The 18,185-nt window shown below is 38.6% G+C and overlaps 1 protein-coding gene across 2 annotated transcripts in view; it reads left to right on the top strand.

Moving 5' to 3' along the window:
* WASL (WASP like actin nucleation promoting factor) overlaps window positions 1-11,371 on the top strand; it is a 71,269-nt gene extending 59,898 nt beyond the window's left edge. The window contains exons 10-12 of one of the 2 annotated variants that reach the window (XM_019924637.3): window positions 1,504-1,612; window positions 4,159-4,247; window positions 10,636-11,371. In XM_019924637.3, coding sequence (XP_019780196.1) covers window positions 1,504-1,612; window positions 4,159-4,220 — 171 coding nt within the window. In that variant the 3' untranslated portion in view covers window positions 4,221-4,247; window positions 10,636-11,371. Of the gene's footprint in view, window positions 1-1,503; window positions 1,613-4,158; window positions 6,784-10,635 lie in introns of those variants that run through there. The other variant, XM_019924629.3, reaches the window with a different exon arrangement.
* Window positions 11,372-18,185: the final 6,814 nt, after the last annotated feature.

The following is an 18,185-nucleotide window of genomic DNA, read 5'->3' as shown; positions in this document are numbered from 1 at the left end:
CGAGAGATCACTTTTTACTGTGATACGCAATTTATTGGAGGGACAAACTGCTCACACTGATAACATCACAGGGAGTTTTAAGCGTATACTTACAACACTTGAGCATACTGAAATAGCAATAGGAGGTGGGGACAAAATTATTACAGTAGTACAATGTGCACTACAGTTAATCCTATGCAGTTATGATTTAAAACTGCATCTTTATGTTTGTTTACATTTCTCTCAACAGGGAATGGTGCCGTGTACAGTCTGTGTATAAGCTTTAATAAATTCTTTTTATAATAGATTCGTGTATATTTTATGGTAGTAAATGATAAAATAGATGTGTATATATGTTTTATGCAATCATGACATATCTAACTTTTTCTTAATTTTTTCCATACTTCTAGGCAGTGTGATTCATCTGTAAGTTTTTTCAAATGTAGCAAATCTTTAAAAAGTTTTCCAATATATTTGTTGAAAATAATCTGCATATAAGTGGACCCATGCAGTTCAAACTCGTGTTGTTCAAGGGTCAACTGTGTGTGTGTGTGTGTGTGTGTGTGTGTGTGTAATTATTTAGTATAGCTGTGCTATTTCATTTTTAATTATACCAGTATCATCCCAGGGACAAAGTTAACAAAATGACTGTTTTGTATAAACGACTGCTCATTTAAGTCAGAGTGCACATACAGCAATAGTTTCTAAATTGTATTTTTTTTTCCTAAATCTCTACAAACTTCCTGTAGTTTCTTTTTTAATGAGTGTTGGAATCAGGGATTATTTTATATAGAAATTAGATTTTAATGAGACCCTTTGATATTGATTTTTTTCCCCCCAAATGTAGTTTATATTAGGTAAAGTACTTTAGTTAGGGATAGTTAGTTGCCTTGTGAGGTACATTTTGAAAGCTACGCATCTGATCTCCTCCTCCTACATGATATGAGAAGGAAGGTTCATTTTGAATTCTAGTATATTATATATTGTACATATTTACATTATAACTTTATATTAAGTATAATATTTAAAGTTATAAAGCCTATTAGTAAAGCTGAGTTTTTCTAGGAAACCATAAGTCTCTTTAATTGCTCTTAGATATCCTAAAATGTTCTTCTCTAATAACTTTAGGCATCTAAATACTACCTTAGTTTTGTAAAGTGATGTCCTTTGATAATCGTTTTAAAGTTTCTCATCAGCCAAGGCTTTGTGTACTAGAATGAACAGAAGTAACCCAGCTGTAAGGGCAAGTATTATTTAGGAAAAAGTTTGACTGTTGTATTAAATTTGGAAGTGTATTAATGGCTTATACATTAAGGAGGGGAAATGTATCTTGGAGAATTATTTTAAGGCAGCAGTTTTTTTTCTTCTTAATTTTGTTAATCCTATTCTAGGCTTGATTGTTTGCTTTTTTTGTTTTGTTTTGTTTTAAAATAATAAAGTGATTCTAAGAGAGAAAGATTTTCTGGAGACAGAGATTTGTTGCTAAGGATGTGTTACTAAATTTTGCTGATTTTCCTTTCCAAGGTATCTGACGGCCCAGAGTCTACACCACCGACACCTGCACCCACTTCAGGAATTGTAGGTGCATTAATGGAAGTGATGCAGAAAAGGAGCAAAGCCATTCATTCTTCAGGTATATTTGCATGTGTATATATATATTTAATAAATTTGAATATTTGAAGTTCTGCTTCTCTTTTTATTCTGTGACACAGTCTTTGCTAGATTTTCCCCTGCTATTGAATAACTTATTGATGTAGGTTCTAGGATATATTTTAAGTTGTTGCAACTGTGACTAGTCTATTTGAAGCTTAATGGATGTCAAGACACCACTGTCATAATCATAAATTGGAAGAACGACTTTAGCAAAATGACAATTTTGTTTCCTGAACCAGAAATACTAATAGAATGCCTGGCAAACAACTTGTAAACAAGGCTGGAGAGTTCTGAATCTCATTCCTGTGACATTCTTGTGACATAAGAAATTTAGGTTTCCCTGATTTGCAAGAGTTGGGGCTGAGAAATGAGATAATTTATACTGTTTCTAGGGTTTAGTAAAGAATCCTAAAGTTTTTTGTTTCCTCTTTTTTTTTTCCTAAAAGGTTTATTTGAATAAACTAGTACTCATTTGAGGTTATTAAACATATACACACCACCACGTAAATGAATATCACTTTTAAAAGAGAGAAAGAATATGGGTTTTGCTGATGTGATGGTTGAGGTTTACTGGAGAGCATGATGTACTAGAAGCAGATCTTTGTTCTTATTAAATCTATTACTTACTCCCTGTGGTGGACCTCAATTCTCCAGTTTGTTACATGTAGAGAATTCATAAATCAGATGATTGATATGAACAGTAAGTAAACTAATATGCAGCTAACCAGCAGATTGCCTAGCACATAGTAGGTGTTCAGTAAATGTTATTTTCCTTCTCTTTCTTTCTCCTTAAGGATGTGGGTATCTAAGATCTTTTAGCAACATTTGTTTTTCTTAAATAGGCATTTTTATTTCCGTACCGTGTTACAAAGATAGGATAGGTTAATTCAGTCCACAAATATTTATTGTGGAATAATAATAAAATAACAAAACAACAAAAATTCCTGCCTTCATGGACCATGCATTCTAGTGAGAAAGAGAGAGACAATAAATAAAACAAATTAGAAAATATGTATATTAAATGGTGATACGTACTAAGGACAGAAATTAAGCAGAAAAGGGAGATATAAGGACTAACAGGCCGTGAGAGGGAAGTTCATTTTGAAATAGGATAATGAGGCCTACCTAAGATGTCATGTGAGAAAAGACCAGACGGAGTTCAGGGAGTAAACCATGTAGAAAACAGGAAAGTGTGTACAGCCAGTACAAAGTTCCTGAGGTTGAGGAACAGTGCCAATCAAGGTCAGTAGGGCTGGAATAAGAGAGCAGGAGAAAGAAGAAGGAATGTAGTTTGAGAGGTGGCAGCGGGTCAGGAGTAAGGCTTTGGAAGCCATGAATGTGATGGGAAGCCACTGGAAGGTTCTTAGCAGAGGAGTGGCAGTGATCCAAGCTAGAGATGATGCAGGTTTGAATCAGGTTGGGAGCACCTGAGAAGTGGTTGGATACCAGTTATACTTTGAATATGGAGGTCATTGGGTTTGCTGATGGATTGGAAGTGAGGTTTGGAAAAAAAGGAGTGATGGATAACTCTGAGGTTTTTGAACTGAGCAGCTGAAAGAGTGAAATTTTCTTTAACAGAGTGGGAAAGATTTAGGAGTAGCAAGTTGGAAAGGAAGGATTAGGAATTTGATTCTGTACAAATTAAATTTGAGATACTTATTAAAAAATTAAAAGTAGATATTGAGTAGACATTTGGTTATGAGTCTGGAATTCAGGGGAGAGATGTGAACGGTTAATATAAATTTGCATGTCATTAAGATATACATGGTATTTAAAGTTATGGAACTGGATGAGATCATCAAAGTGGGTATAAATGGAGAAGAGAAAGTTTAATGAGTTTGGAGGACTGGAGAGTGTGGTATCTTAGAAGTCAGGTGAAGAAGTGTTTGAAGGAGGATGGAGTGATCATCTGGGTCAGGTGGGTGTGATGGGTCAGGAAAATGAGAACAGAGAATTGAGCTTTAGCTTTAGCGACGGTAGGTCCTTGGTGACCCGGAAAGAGCGGTGTCAGTGGGTTCAAGGGAGAATAGGGGGTAGAAGAGGAGATTAGGTACTGGGACTGCCTACTCCGTTTCCTTTATGGCTTAGTGCTGATGCGGTTCCCACCTGTCACTGGAATTATAATTAAAATTGGTAGCCAAACAATGTGCTGGTTATATTTTTTACAACTTTTCTTTAAAGACAGTCATTGAAGGGGCCTTTGTTGGGTTTGCGATATGTGAGCCTAAAATTCAGAGAGATCAACTCAAATGTGATTTTACATATAAAGAAACGCAGGTTGAAACTGGTTACATAGATACTTAGGGACTAGAACCCAAGTCTTCTTAGTCATGTTCTAATCTTCAGCTTACTATCCAATACTCTTTAGATGTATTTTACTGATTCATTTTAAACCATTTTAGTAACTAGATTCCTCCAGGTTTGTGTTTTAGAAACTGAATAATTAGAGAAGTCCCCTAAGAATTATGAAATGTCATTTGATTTATACATACGTTTTAATTGTTTGTATTAATGATTCTCTTCTAGATGAAGATGAGGATGAAGATGATGAAGAAGATTTTGAGGATGATGATGAATGGGAAGACTGATCTATATATTATATATATATTTTTAAGGTGAAATACTAAACACTACTTTCTGTCTATGGATTCTGTAAAATTATCATGTAAATGTTCTACCAATTTGCTGTATATTTTTGTTGCCTTTTTTGCTTTTTTTTATTAATCTGTGCAATACCTCATTTAATCTGTAAGGGTTTGTCATAATCCTCTGCAAAGCTACTCCCTGTTACTGTGTGCACGTTTACACCAGGATGCTCACTTAATTTGTGAATATTTCTCATTCCATCAACAAGGGAGTTTAAATATTATATGTGAGACTGACAAAAACCTTAATGTAATTTAGTTATAATGCCAGAAGGAAAACACTATTTTCATACCCTACTTTTTCTGTACCTAAATTTTCTTATTAAAATCTAGTATAGCACTACATTCTTTTTTAAGTGATGCAAACTTTAGTTTATTTAGCCCCTTCATTTCGAACACATGCCACATGAATGTCGAAGCTGATACATTGCACAGTTCTCTAGACATCACTACACTGATGCAGTTTCTCAAATTTTAGCAATATGCGCTATGTAAAATCACTACAGAGATGCTAGTTGGGAAAATGGTAACACACCTCTTACAGCAATATTGCCTGTTACTGTACAGATGTGGTATTTGGAGGCTGGAATCATAAGGAGCCCTTGCATACCTATGCTTGACTGAGGTTATTTTTGTGCTATAGCAAATGTGGCAGGCTCTTTTAGGCAAAAATTTAAAAAATATTTTTGGTACTATTCTGAAACAAAAGTTGTTGGGGTTTGGGGATCTTAGAGATAATTTCGTTCTACGTGAACTGAAGGAGGCTATACATTGTGGTTACTTCAATATTTGGTTAAATATACTGTAAAAATCAGAACATCATAAAAGTGGTGTGGAATTAAGTATTTTTATTTTGCAGTCTGTATAGATTGAGGTATTCAGAAATACCAGACATAAAAATCTTACCTATTTGGCAAAGGTATACACTGTAATGATGAAACTATTATGCTGTTTTTTTAAAGTTTGATAATTTCTCAAGATTTTTGTCAAATGTCAGGTGAAGGGTTACATTTTTCTTAAAAGATTGGTGGTCCCAATGTCAAATTTCTTGAAATACAAAACTGAATGACAGGTTTAAAAAAAAAAAACAAATAAAACTTTACAACCTGCACATTTGTTATGTATGCTAAATGATACGATGCCTCTCTACAATACACTAGTCTGCCTAAAGGTGGTTGTTTCATATTTATAGCATTAATTATCATACCTACCTACTTTAAATTTTAGGTAGAAAAATTATCTGATTTACATACAGACACCTATTTTTCTCACATTGAGTCATACTCAGAATGTAGTTGCAAATGTATTTCATTACTATAGTCACAATATCCAACTAAAAATTAAGCTGTCTATAATTGTACCGACCAAAATCTGGTGTTGGCATGATCTTGACAGGCTGGACCTGCAAGATGTGGCTTGAATTTTAACCAGTTATCACATAATCTCTAGTGATCATGCGTCTAGTTATCATGAGAAATAATTTAAAAGGTTTTGTTGCTGAAAGCAGTAAGTGGTGCAGTAAAACAGTTAAGTTATTCAAAGAATGTTACCTACCTTGCAGGAATGATTTAAGAACGTGGGAAAGATTCTAGACTTTTTGTTTCTTGCAAAAACAGTGCCCTCTGCTGCTGGAAACCTTTTTCTGCTTACTCTCATTTTTATTGTGGCTTGAGCTCTGTGGGTCTGGTGTGGATGAGGCTGGACAACTACTAACCAGTAAAATTAGAAATTTGTGCAAATGGTAAATAGAACATTGTAATTATTTTAAGTAATAATAAACGTGTTCCTTTCTTTTATTTTAGACATTATACAGAATTTTTAAAATATCTTAGAAATATCTTTAAAGTAATGCCAATCTAAGATCTCTGTTAACTTTGGGGCAAGGAATTCAGGGTTTCCCCGCTGACTTTGTTATGATAAAGATTTATCAGGAGCTGCTCTGAGCAGAGGATATCAATTCTTTGAATTGGAAACGCAATTTGAAATACGTCAGGTGGGTATAAAATTTGCCAGTGATAATCGAGTTTATTCTTTCTTCTTAAAGGAAAAGTAAAAGACTTTGTTGTTGTTGTTTGTTGTTGCACAAAGTCTGAGGCGCTATTGGTTTAAACACAGCAGCTGTGGAGCTCCGTCCAGCCAGGAAGACTAAATCCGCTTTAGACGTAAAGGTTGCATGTTTCAGTCCCCCACTGCCTTGCGTTGTGGACAGCACTACACCTGTGCACAGCCTGAGGGCCTCCCACGTGTGCTCCAGCTAAATGATTGTCTGACAGCGTTCGCCTTTAACAAACTAGCATGAGGCTTTTTATATCTGAATGCTGCGTGATAGTTTCAGCTAGCCACATGCTGTATGTATGAGATTCATAAAGACTCTCAATCATTCACTTCCATTTATCAACTGAAATTTTGTTTAGTTTGTGAAATATTTTTTTGAAATGTATAGTGAATAGGATGTTGCACTGGTGGCAATTCATCATGGAGCATAATAAAATTAATTTGACCCAAATAGTATAAAATAGTGTGTTTCTTATTTGTTTATTGTCAAGAGATTAAAATGGGTAAAAAAATCTTAAACTGTATAGTAACGGGTTCATAGCAGTGAACAATAGGGTTGAAAGTTTTAGCTGACTGCATGCCCTGAGAGTTGGAGCATGCCGTTAAATAAACATGGTGAGCAAAAGAATGTTACACCCTGTTCTGGGAAACGTGACGGCTGCTCAGCTGTTCCCCTGGGAGCCACTGCTGTGGTACACAGAGCATTCACATTGCAAGGTCAAACCAGAACTCTCGCACACCGAAAATGTTGCAGTTTCCTAAATCAGAGTAATAGTGGAGTTTACTGGTAGTTGCAGTAGAAACCAAATGTAAAGTTCATGTGGGACTTAAACAGCTTTTAATAAATGGTATCAAACATGGTGCTTCCTTTTAAATAGGAAATTCAGTTTTTGATAAATAGGATTTTCTGTTCTCCTGGCCCTGGCACAAGTGGGTGTCTAAAGATTAAACTGAGTTACGGAATCCAGCGTGTAGGATGCTACAAAAATGCCTTCTAAGAGTGTTAGTCAAATTTAAACATTTCCATAATGATATGTCCTATTACAAATTTTGTTTCTTAAAAATTTTTTTAAAGAGGGAAGTGCCTCAGAATTGCTCTTGTCGCATTATATTAATCTAATCAGTGAAGAAATTCCTGAAACAACTTACTCTGCTTTAGAAAGGGAGTTCTTAAAGGACAACTATAGAGATAAGGCCTGTTTATTGTACAATAGAAAATTATTTATGGAAAAGTTGAGACATTTTATTTTGCACACCTATCTTACTGACATTGTCACATCATACCTCCAAAACACAGCATACTCTTTGTAATCACTTGTTCTTTTATTCATAGATTGTTTTTTTAACTTTGCTTTTAGTGAAGCCACTGGAAAAAGGTGTAATAACTTGGCTGTTATGAATATGATGGGGAACTTACTTTGCAGTTAATACGAAGACTGCCTTTACTTCCATATGTGATACATGGTATCCTCCCTTGCCATGAGGGAACCCATTGCAAATTTTGGCTTTAGAACAAAATCTAGATAAATCAACCATAGCTTAAAAAAACATTTTTTAATATATACCAATGGCCATACTAACTATTGATACACATATAGTATTACTTTTTACACAAGTCCCGTGTATATCTAAACTGGTCATGTGTACCACCATCACGATTGACAAGTCAAGATATGAATAACAATTATTTTGAGTAAAATGTAACAGTAGCTTATGGGTGGTTTCTGGCTTAGATGTTTGTGTGTTGGGGAATTTCTAGTAAATCGAAGTAGCCCCTTAATTTTTTAACAACCAAAAAAATTTAAGGATTTAAAAATTTTTTTTATTTAAGAAGAAGTACAGCTTTAGCAGTATCAAATTGCGTTGTGGAACTTGAAGTTCCAAGTGTCATGTTGGCATTTTCTACCTTGAATTGGTTGGCGTGTCCTGACCTAAATTCAGTTTTATCTTAGTTATTGCTAGATGTGTGAGGATTTTCATCAAGGCCTAAAGTCTAAGATTTTTGTTTTTGCAGTACGCGGGCCTCTCACTGTTGTGGCCTCTCCCGTTGCGGAGCACAGGCTCCAGACGCACAGTCTCAGCGGCCATGGCTCACAGGCCTAGTAGCTCCGCGGCATGTGGGATCCTCCTGGACCGGGGCACGAACCCGTGTCCCCTGCATCGGCAGGCAGACTCTCAACCACTGCGCCACCAGGGAAGCCCAAAAGTCTAAGAATTTTTAAGCATCAATATCACCTTATTTAAACAACTGTTTATTAAAATTAACTATGTGATGGGTATTGTAAAATATAACAGTTCAGTCAGCTTCCCTTCCTCCTGAAATGTAAAATATTTAACTTCACAATTGAAAGACAGTTGGAGACAATCGAGTTATATCAAGCCTATTCTCCTTTCCTGGGTGAGAGGGTATCCAGGGTCGTTGAGGGCCTTGCCTGAAGCCCATTAGAAAGCTAGGTACTAGAAGCCAGATCTGGCTACTAGGTCAGTTGCTCTTTTCCATTTATTACCATAATACTGTTTTATCCTTGTTTTCTCTATTTTCCTTAAGTTGTGGATAAATTGCAGATTTACTTTGTTTCTGAAAGATTTATGGCTACAAATGTCACCCATGTCAGCTGGGTGTTGATAGAAGCCTCCAGCACATCCTTTTGTCATCTGCCCCGGAAAGCTGGCTTACTTTGAGGAGCCAGCCTCTGACTCTAAGGCATGTGGTAGTAGTCTGGCTCAGTGATGGCGGCCACCCTACATTGTCAAGGCATTCAGTCGTCACAGGACACTCCTGTCATTTAGTACTGGGTCGAAATGAAATTGAGCTTTCTATTCTACATCCAAATTATTTTCATTCGTTTCTTATAGATGTAAAATGGGCAATGCCTTTATATAAACATATGTATTTTGTAAAACCTTAGTCAACGGCCTCACAGAAAATTACTTTGAGGATGTATTAATCTTTCTGTATAATTTCCAATCAACAGCTGTACTGTCAATTTAAAGACCAGGAGTTCTTCCAAGGAGTACAAGGACAAACTGAACACTTTAAATCCAATTTCCTGGTTTTCTTATTAGTGAGACAGGGGAGATTCTAATTTGGTTGCATGTACTTCACCCTTATTGTAAAAGAGGCAGGAAAATAAAACATATTTAGTATTTGTGGTGTTGAAAGAAACAAGTGAAAGGAAAAGACATTATGTGCAGTTAACTGTAGGGAAACAAATCATCAAAGCTGTTCATAATATCTCAATTCTGTAGTTGTCTGTAAGACAATTCTGGTTCTTAAATCAGTTTCTGGGCCTAAAAAGAAGCAACCTTTCCTTTTTCTTCTCTTTCTTTCTTTCTTTTTTTTTAACTAGAGTGGGACTCCAAGGAGGCAGAGAACAGAAGGGATTTGTGTCTGCTGCCAGATTTTTGTTTTCAGAATGGGATTGGGAAAACACTCGGCAAGTAAAATTAAGTATATTCACATCTCCATTCTGAAGGATGATAACTAGTTAGGGAGAAGCTGATGAAATATTCAGCATATCTGGGTTTTGTTTATTGCACAAGGATGTAAACGTAGTAAGGCCAACATCTTAGTTGTGTATTCAGCTAAAGCTCAATCCATACTAGCCCATTCAAATGGAAATTAAAAAATTTTTTTTCTTTTTAAGACTCCTGTGAACTTTGCTATGGATATTTGCTGAAGGTTGTGATGTAGTTAACATTAATAGTTAAGTGATTATGAGAGTCAAGACTTCCCTGGCGGTCCAGTGGTTAAGGCTTCGCCTTCCAAGGCAAGGGGGGTGCAGGTTCTATCCCTGGTCGGGGAGCTAAGATCCCACATGCCTCATGGCCAGAAAAACAAAAACATAAAACCAGAAGCAGTATTGTAACAAATTCAATAAGGACTTTAAAAATGGTCCATATCAGAAAAATCTTTAAAAAAATAAAAGCAACTTTAAAAAATTATTATTAGAGTCTAACTTAATAAGCGTAGTTCTAGAATTGCAACCACTTTCCAAGCCACCTGTAAATGGATTCTCTCCTGTAAGTGGTCTTGCTTTGTTCATGCATGAATGCCTCTGGCCCCTATGGAACATGTTTATAAGGACCTGTTGCCTCAAGATGTTTAGAAAGTTCAAGTAGATTCTGAGCCCGATGAATGCTTTAGATCTGTACCAGTGCCCCACGGTTTTACAGCCAACATGTCTGGGACAGCCTGATGAGGTTTATGCCAGTTAGACCACGAGCAAAGAGAAATTCTACACACAACCCGAGCCCTTTCAGCATCCTTTTTACTTTCCATTTTCATCACTTTGTTTTCCAGAACGCAGAACAACAGAAAAACTGGTTTGACGGGGAACACTACAGTCAGCTCTCTGTTCCCGCAGGTGTCGCATCCTCTAAAGACGAAGGGCCAACTCTATTCCCTGTACTACTCCATTTTATTTTATTTTATTTTACTTTACTTTTATTATTTTATTTATTTACTTTTATTTTAAATTTTTTGCCTCAACGTGCAGCTTGTGGGATTTTAGTTCCCCAACCAGCAATTGAACCCAGGCCCTTGGCAGAGAGACCACAGAGTCCTAACCACTGGCCTGCCACTTTATATAAGGGACTCGAGCAGCCTTGGATTTTGGTATCCATGGGGTTCATCCTCTGTGTGTACTGAGGGACCGCTTTATATTTTTCTTATATGTTTCTTCATTTCCCAGCTAGCTAAATCTGAAACCAATCATCATTACGTTGGCTATTCCAATAGCCTGCGTGGGAGAAGATGGATAGGGGGAAACATTATGCATTTGAGTTCAGTTGTAATTCTGTAAAGCTTACTCCTCAAGTGGGATTTGGTGGTTGTTGGAAAAGATAGGATACTTGTAGGGAAAAAATGTGGTGGTATTCTTTCCACTGCATGGCTGGTTAACACTTAGATGTAGCACTGTTTTCATATCTTGGTCTCAGTTCATGATATATGGTAAATTATAATTGCAGTAATGACCCCGCATATGAACTGTCCGACATTATAATAAAACTTTGGAGTATCTTTCAACACATGAAAACCATTGCTGTGTCTTTATGTTGATAAGATTTTCCACAAAACTGAGGATGGGGATGGGCGTTGTAAAAACTGTTAACATTTTTGGAGAATCTTGCCCCCAAAGCCTTCAAATACACAAGTTTCTTAAATATTAATAGGAACCGGTGAATCAAGCAAGAAGAAACAGAAACATAAGGAAATGTTCTCCTAGATCATGTTCCCAAGTTGTCACAAATTCCCAGACATCGTATTTTCAGAGCTACTAGGTGAATGCACTTGAACGCAAGTGTTATCCTAATGCCCTATCCTAAACCAAACTATTTTAAATGATTATTGTTACTGTAAGTTGGAAGTAGGCTTCAGAATAAAACACATCTCTCATTCCATGTATTAATATATCTACATCAGGGTAATAGAGGAAATTCATGTGACCACGTAATTCTAAGACCCATTGAGAAATCAGGCTCCCCTCTCAACCCCGCCTGCCAGCTCCCTAGCAGGTTTTTGTAGTTTACTCAGTTAGCTTCACACAATCAGGAATAGAAGGTGTGCTCATGACCGATCATGAAAGAATGGCAAAAAGGCACACGGTGAAGAAGAAAGAAGGGCTGGAAAAAACGACACTAGATGTTGGAGAAACACTTGTGTGGGTTCCTCTAGCAGGTCACTGGGGAGACACTTGACGTTATTCAAGAAATTTTCTTTGTGTTAGGGTGTATGAACAGGAACATTTATGTATTTTGATGTATAGAAAATATATTTATGGAACTATCCTGGCCTGTGGAAATTACTAACTTGACCAGGTATAAGTAGGAGGAATTAGTGCACAGTTTCTCAGCTGACTCCATTTAGATTGAGAAATAGCATTTTAGCCATAGGTCATGATTCTTAGGGAGTTCACAGGACCGCACTCAGCATCTAATGAGAAAATGTGGGGAAGACAGAAAAAGATAGGGAAAAGGCTTCTATTGGTAAGTGTTACCCACAAGATTGGCAATGAGCTTAGTGATGAAAACTTAGGCTAGTTTAAAGATTTGGTGACTCCAGACTGTTTTATGTAGGAGTGTTAACATCAAATTGCCATAAGATTTATCTCTAAATATGGCAAGAGTTTGAATCACTGATGTAATATAGGAAATACATCTCAAGCTTTGTCAACGCTATGTCAGCATCTCTCCATGGCTGTTTGTTCTCTTATAATTGGGAAAAACGACCAACTGTTAGACATGGACAAATCTCGATACCCTACACACTATTCAGTGAAATGCAGGCCCAGGCAACATTTAGACTGTCATCTATTTCTTCTGGAATAACTGGCCTGAATAAATGTGCGCCTTGACGACGGTATTAATTGACTCGAGATCTGTTCTGACAAGTCTGAAGGAACAAAAATAATGCCATGTAAAGTTCAAAATATAGAAAACTTTCCCCCAAGTTGTTTGGTTTCCATACCTGAATTCCCAATGGCATTTTTTTCACAGCATCTCCCCCAGAGATAGAAATTACTACACAATGTTGACTAGGGAACTGGAAGCAGCAACAGGTTTCAGAAAATTATGGGGGCTGCTTCCCGGTCTTCAGTTACTGCTTCTCTTGAAAGCATTGTCCCCTTAAATCATCCTCCAGCTTTACTCTTTCTCTGACTATTAAAGCAATAACCTCCATTCTGCTTACCTCTCCTAGAAATTATCCAATACAATGTTTTTCGTTGTTGTTTTATGGTTCCTGTCATCCCCTCCTACATGTCTCCCCCATGACAGAAGTTAACGGTAATTATCTGGTAACCAAGAGAGCTAGGGGGATTTGGTTTCGCACGTGTGGGTTCTTGAGACTTGTGAGTTGATACTGGGATTTGGGGAGCACAGTGGAAATTCAATGGATTTCTTGTATAAGTAATGTCAAGAACACCTTCAAATAGGGACTCCCCTGGCAGTCCAGTGGTTAAGACTCCATGCTTCCGCTGCAGGGGACGCGGAACTAGGATCCTGCAGGTTGCATGGCGCAGCCAAAAAGGAAAAAAAAAAAAAAAAGAACGAACACCTCCAGGTATTGGTTCTGCTTTGTACAGGGAGTACATTCCCAGCCCATACAAGTGTTTTTCTGATAAACACTGTCCCCAGAGGGCACGGTCAACACCTGCGCACTTAGTGTGCAATTCCCAGTGTAGACTGCTCTCTAACTTCCACAGGGAGGCATCCCCTGGCCCTGTCTCCTTTCTGCAGGGGATGCTGTAATGTGAGCAATCAGCTAGTTCAGACCAAGCCACGTTTTGATGATAATGATGATGCCATTTAAAGGGGCTTCCAGAAGCCCCTTGGCTGTGCTTATTCCACTCCCGGACCTTTCATAACTGAGATGTTTTTCCTTTGAGAAAAGTCATGTTTAAAAGGACCCATCATAATACTAACCACTATTTATTGGACCACTTATTAAGTGTTGGGCATTACATGAAATGTTTTACATGAGGAGGTTATTATCCCAATTTTTCAGCCAAGGCAAATGAAACAAACAATTTGCACCAAGTTAAATAGTAAATGGCAGAGCTGAGCATCAGACAGGTCTGTGTTAATACAAAGGACGTACCCTCGACCACTATAGTTCCCGGCCTCTCAGGTGCATCAAGACACCAGCAATGATCTGGATAAAAAATATCACTCCAATATCTTTACTTCAAATGTAGGAGGCTTGGGATTGTTCTGCTTTTGCACATGTAAAGACCCAAAGGGAAATGCTGTCATTCTGTTTTCCAAAAGAAAAAAAGCAGGAAGGAAAATATGTTAAAATCATGCAGCCAAACCAACAGCCACTCAAGCAAAAGCCAAGGCCAGCTTTGAGATCGGTACAGCCTCAGATGGTTGTACTATTCGGTAAATAGAATCTTTCATAATTGTTGTGTTTGCTCATCCCCAATCCCCATTCCTCCTTCCATCGCCATTAAAATTTTTTTTCCATTTAAATATTAGATTAGGTAACTGGCACGTTTGAGTAATCCCAAATGCTTAATAAATGATTACACAAGCATTTATTTGGAATTACCTCAGAATCTTCTCTCTGAATTTCAAGTAATCTCTGTCAGTGTGTCTCTTTCCTTAAGCATTTTTCATTGATGTCATATTTTTCATCACCCCAATGGTGACTTTTAACTTGTGAATATCATGTGTAGAGAAGAAGCTGGATTTGTTTTGCCTTTTTTTTTTTTTTTTTGCTTCTGTTAAAAATAATTTGCATTTCTTTAAAAACAAACTTATTAATGACAGCTTCTGGGGTAAAAGCATAGTTACCATCCCAACAAGTTCTGACAGATCAAGATTCTTGTTAACCTTCTTATGAGTGTCGCAGAGAAGAATCACCAAAACTTCCTGGCAGCGTTTAGAGAAAGATAAATGAACACGTTGGTGAGTATGATCTTGTTCTTTCTGACTGTGATATTTTCAGCTTTCTGCTGGTCTCCTGCATAGTCTGCAACTATGAGGCAACAGCTGAGGGCAAATTTCAAATTGTGACTTGAGACTGACTTTAGATGATTTGTTTTTGTGTTTATGTAATGATGATTACTCAGATGGATCAGCTGAGATTTCATTCAGGAAGACAGAGAATTTAGCTGTGGGTACGAGTGACAACAGTATTTCGATCAGAGGAGATGGCTAGACTTCAAATACATGCTTCATTTTTAAAACTCCTAAATCTATAACCCCACAAAAGTCGTGTTGCTAAGAACCTGCTGAACTTGTCATAAAGACTAGATGGCTAATTACACAAAGTTCCAATATGGAACAAGTGATTAGTCATCTGAAAATTAGTGCAAAATAGCCAATGTACGAATAGATAGTATATCAGAGTAAAGACTTCTGCTTCGACGTGCAAATTTGTGTAATGAATTCAAGGGTTAGGGGTTTAAGGATGATACTCATTTGACCTCAGGATGTAGAGAACAGGACTTCCATCCGCCAGCTGTCAGTCCTCGGCTTACCCGAACACTCTCCCGACTGTAGCTTGCGCAGCCGCTCGTGACTACATCCTGACCATGGCCCCAGATCACACGGGAGAAGGGGTGGAGTGAGGCTTTGAGAGAGGAGGGCCAGCAAGAGTGGATGCAGATATTCTTAGAGCTCTGGCCCTGCAATGCACACAGAGGGAGTGCCTACCACTGGCTGCTCCCTAGTGATGCACTCCTTGGAGCCCCTCAGCCTCCACATGTAGGTCCTGCCCTGTCACAGACCCTGGGACCAATCTCGCCTCTAAGCTTGGTTTCTCGACCATGATCGTTTTTGGTCCCGCATCACCCTTTGGCCACCCTGGGAGGGATGGCGAGAAGATACCGTCATTGGTCTCTTCATTGTTGCTGAGCAGCTAATCATCTCCGTCTATTCAGATATATGCATTGAGTGTTTGCTGATAAAGTCCCAGATCTCCACGATATAGAATCCAGTAGGATAGTAGGAAGATTAAGACATCTACACAGGTAGTATATAATGCAAGGTAAAATGTATTGCGAGATAGTGGGATACAGACTATAACAGGAGCAGTGTTGGAGGAAAAAGATGAGTTCAGCCTTAAATACGTTGTGTCTGATGCACCTGTTCTTTTGAACGTATGGGTTTAGAATCACGAGGGTGGCATTTGTGCTGGAAGTAAGGATTTGGGCATCACGTGGTACGAGTGGAATTTAAAGATAGGCGTTTGGTTGAGGTCACCCAGGGAGAGTGTGGAAGAGAATAGAGTCTCCTTTGAAAGGCGCCCTGTTCCCCATCTCCTTGGTTCAATTAGCTACTCATCCTTCAAGGTCTCTTGAAGAATGAGTAGGCGCTCCCCCGAGGTAAAGAGTGGGAGGGGAATTCCAGGCAGGTAGGATGGTATGTGAAAGGTGTGTGTCAAGAGGCAGCATCACTGCTTCAGTGAACTGCACGATGCTAGGATGGCTTAAGCACAGGGCACGTGAGGACAGATGAGGTCGAAAGATCAGCAGGGCCATGTTTGCCAGGCCAAGGGATTTGAAGTTTATTCTGCAGAATATGGGTTACCACGGAAGAATTTCAAGCAGGCGACTGATGTCAATAGAATTGCATCTTGGAAAAATCTCACTCTAGCATGTGGAGGAGCCATGTGGGGTGAGGGAGAATGGAGACAGAGAAACCAGTTAGGAAGCAACTGGTTAGGAACCAGTTAGGAAGAAGCCAGTTCAGAAGCAACAGTCCGGATAACAGATTGTGAGTGACCCACCAAAGGTTTTTGTGGTGACCAATGAGAGGATATGCCATTTTCAAGGGGAGAAATTCTATTCACAGCCATAACCTTAGGGAGGCTCCTGTTAAATAAAAGCATCTTTTGATCTGCACCACTCTGGCCAGTTTAGGGATATGCAAAGGTAAACTGGAGCTGCCCTTCGCCAGGGGTTGGAGAGAGTTGAATTTGCTGTGCAAAACAAAATGAAGAGAATCTGGAATTCCCAGGAGTGACTTAGGAGGATAGTAATGAGGGTGAATCATGAGAGAAGAGGCAAGTGTAATAAACTAACAAGAAAATACAGACTATTATGTGCGATAAAATAACCAGTGGGGGAAAAAAATCTCTGATGGGGAATTAGCCCCTCTGTTATTGTTATAACATCTCATGTTCGATACCAAGTCATTTGTGTTGCTGTAATGTCAACCTTACCTTTATTTCCCAAATTTTCATGTAATGTTGAACCTGTGGAAACCAAGAAAGAGGGCTGATTGCCACAGGTCTATTTCCATGTGGTTTGAAATAGGGCCATTAAACCATAGGTTTGCTAGATGCATGCTTGGTGCGTGGAGCCAGAGACAACGATGGGCAGATAAACCTCCGGCCCCCAGCCCCTTCATCCCAGAAATTCTCAGAAACCTTGCAGAAGACTTTGGACTGTCACAGAGGTGGACTGAGGTTTCCAGTGAACTTTATCTAGACTGTATATATACATGTATGTGCACAGATATGTCCTTTCTATTTGACATGAGGAAAGTATGTATATAATATATAAATGTATTTACAGAGAAACATATATAACATTTTTTCTCACATAAAGTAAAGATGATAATGTATGTATATATTTGTGTATGTGAAAATATAATATAATGTAATATAATGTAATGACATACCAGGAAGATGTGCCTTTTTAATTTTGAGATTTGTGGACCGGCTGACTCTGCAAGAGAGCAGCACACCCATTATTTGAAGCATCGCCCTACATTCTTCATTGCAGTGGTAGAGTCGCCCCACTCTACCCCTACAGTCTAGTTTCCATCTCCACGGCTCCCATGGACTTGCTCCCACCAAGATCACCGGCTCAAGTAAACCCTGTCAAGCTGCAGAACTCACTGAGGCATCTTATGCTGCCGACTGGCCCTTCCTTAGCGCAACTCTCTGCTTTGCCACCTGACTCTCGTCTGGTTTCTCTCTGGACATACTCAGCCTCTGCCCTTCTCCACGGTCTCCCTGAGTGACCTCGTCCAAATCCCCATCTTTAAATGCTACTCATATACAACCCCCAAATCCTCACTTCCAGCCCGAATCCCACCCCATGATTCTAGACCCCTACTTTCAAATGGACAGGCAACTCAGACATGATACTATTCAAAACTGAGCTCACCTTCTTCCTCCAAGCCTGCTCCTGCTGTGTGCCATTGTCCCGTTTTGCGGCACCACTACCCACCCAGGTGGCCCAGCCAGGATCGGATCCACCTAGACTTCTCTCTTTTGTTGCCTCCTGCCCCCTACGTCTAACCAGTAACTAAATTCTGTGGAGCGTGCGCCTTCTCAGTCTCTGCTCTGTTCTGACCTCTTCATACCTACACAGCGGTCAGTTCGTCTGCATTACT

This window comes from Tursiops truncatus, chromosome 9, assembly GCF_011762595.2.
Source record: "Tursiops truncatus isolate mTurTru1 chromosome 9, mTurTru1.mat.Y, whole genome shotgun sequence".
Taxonomy (NCBI): Eukaryota; Metazoa; Chordata; class Mammalia; order Artiodactyla; family Delphinidae; genus Tursiops; species Tursiops truncatus.
The sequence above is the reverse complement of the archived record's forward strand: the minus strand, read 5'-3'. Positions and strand labels throughout refer to the sequence as shown.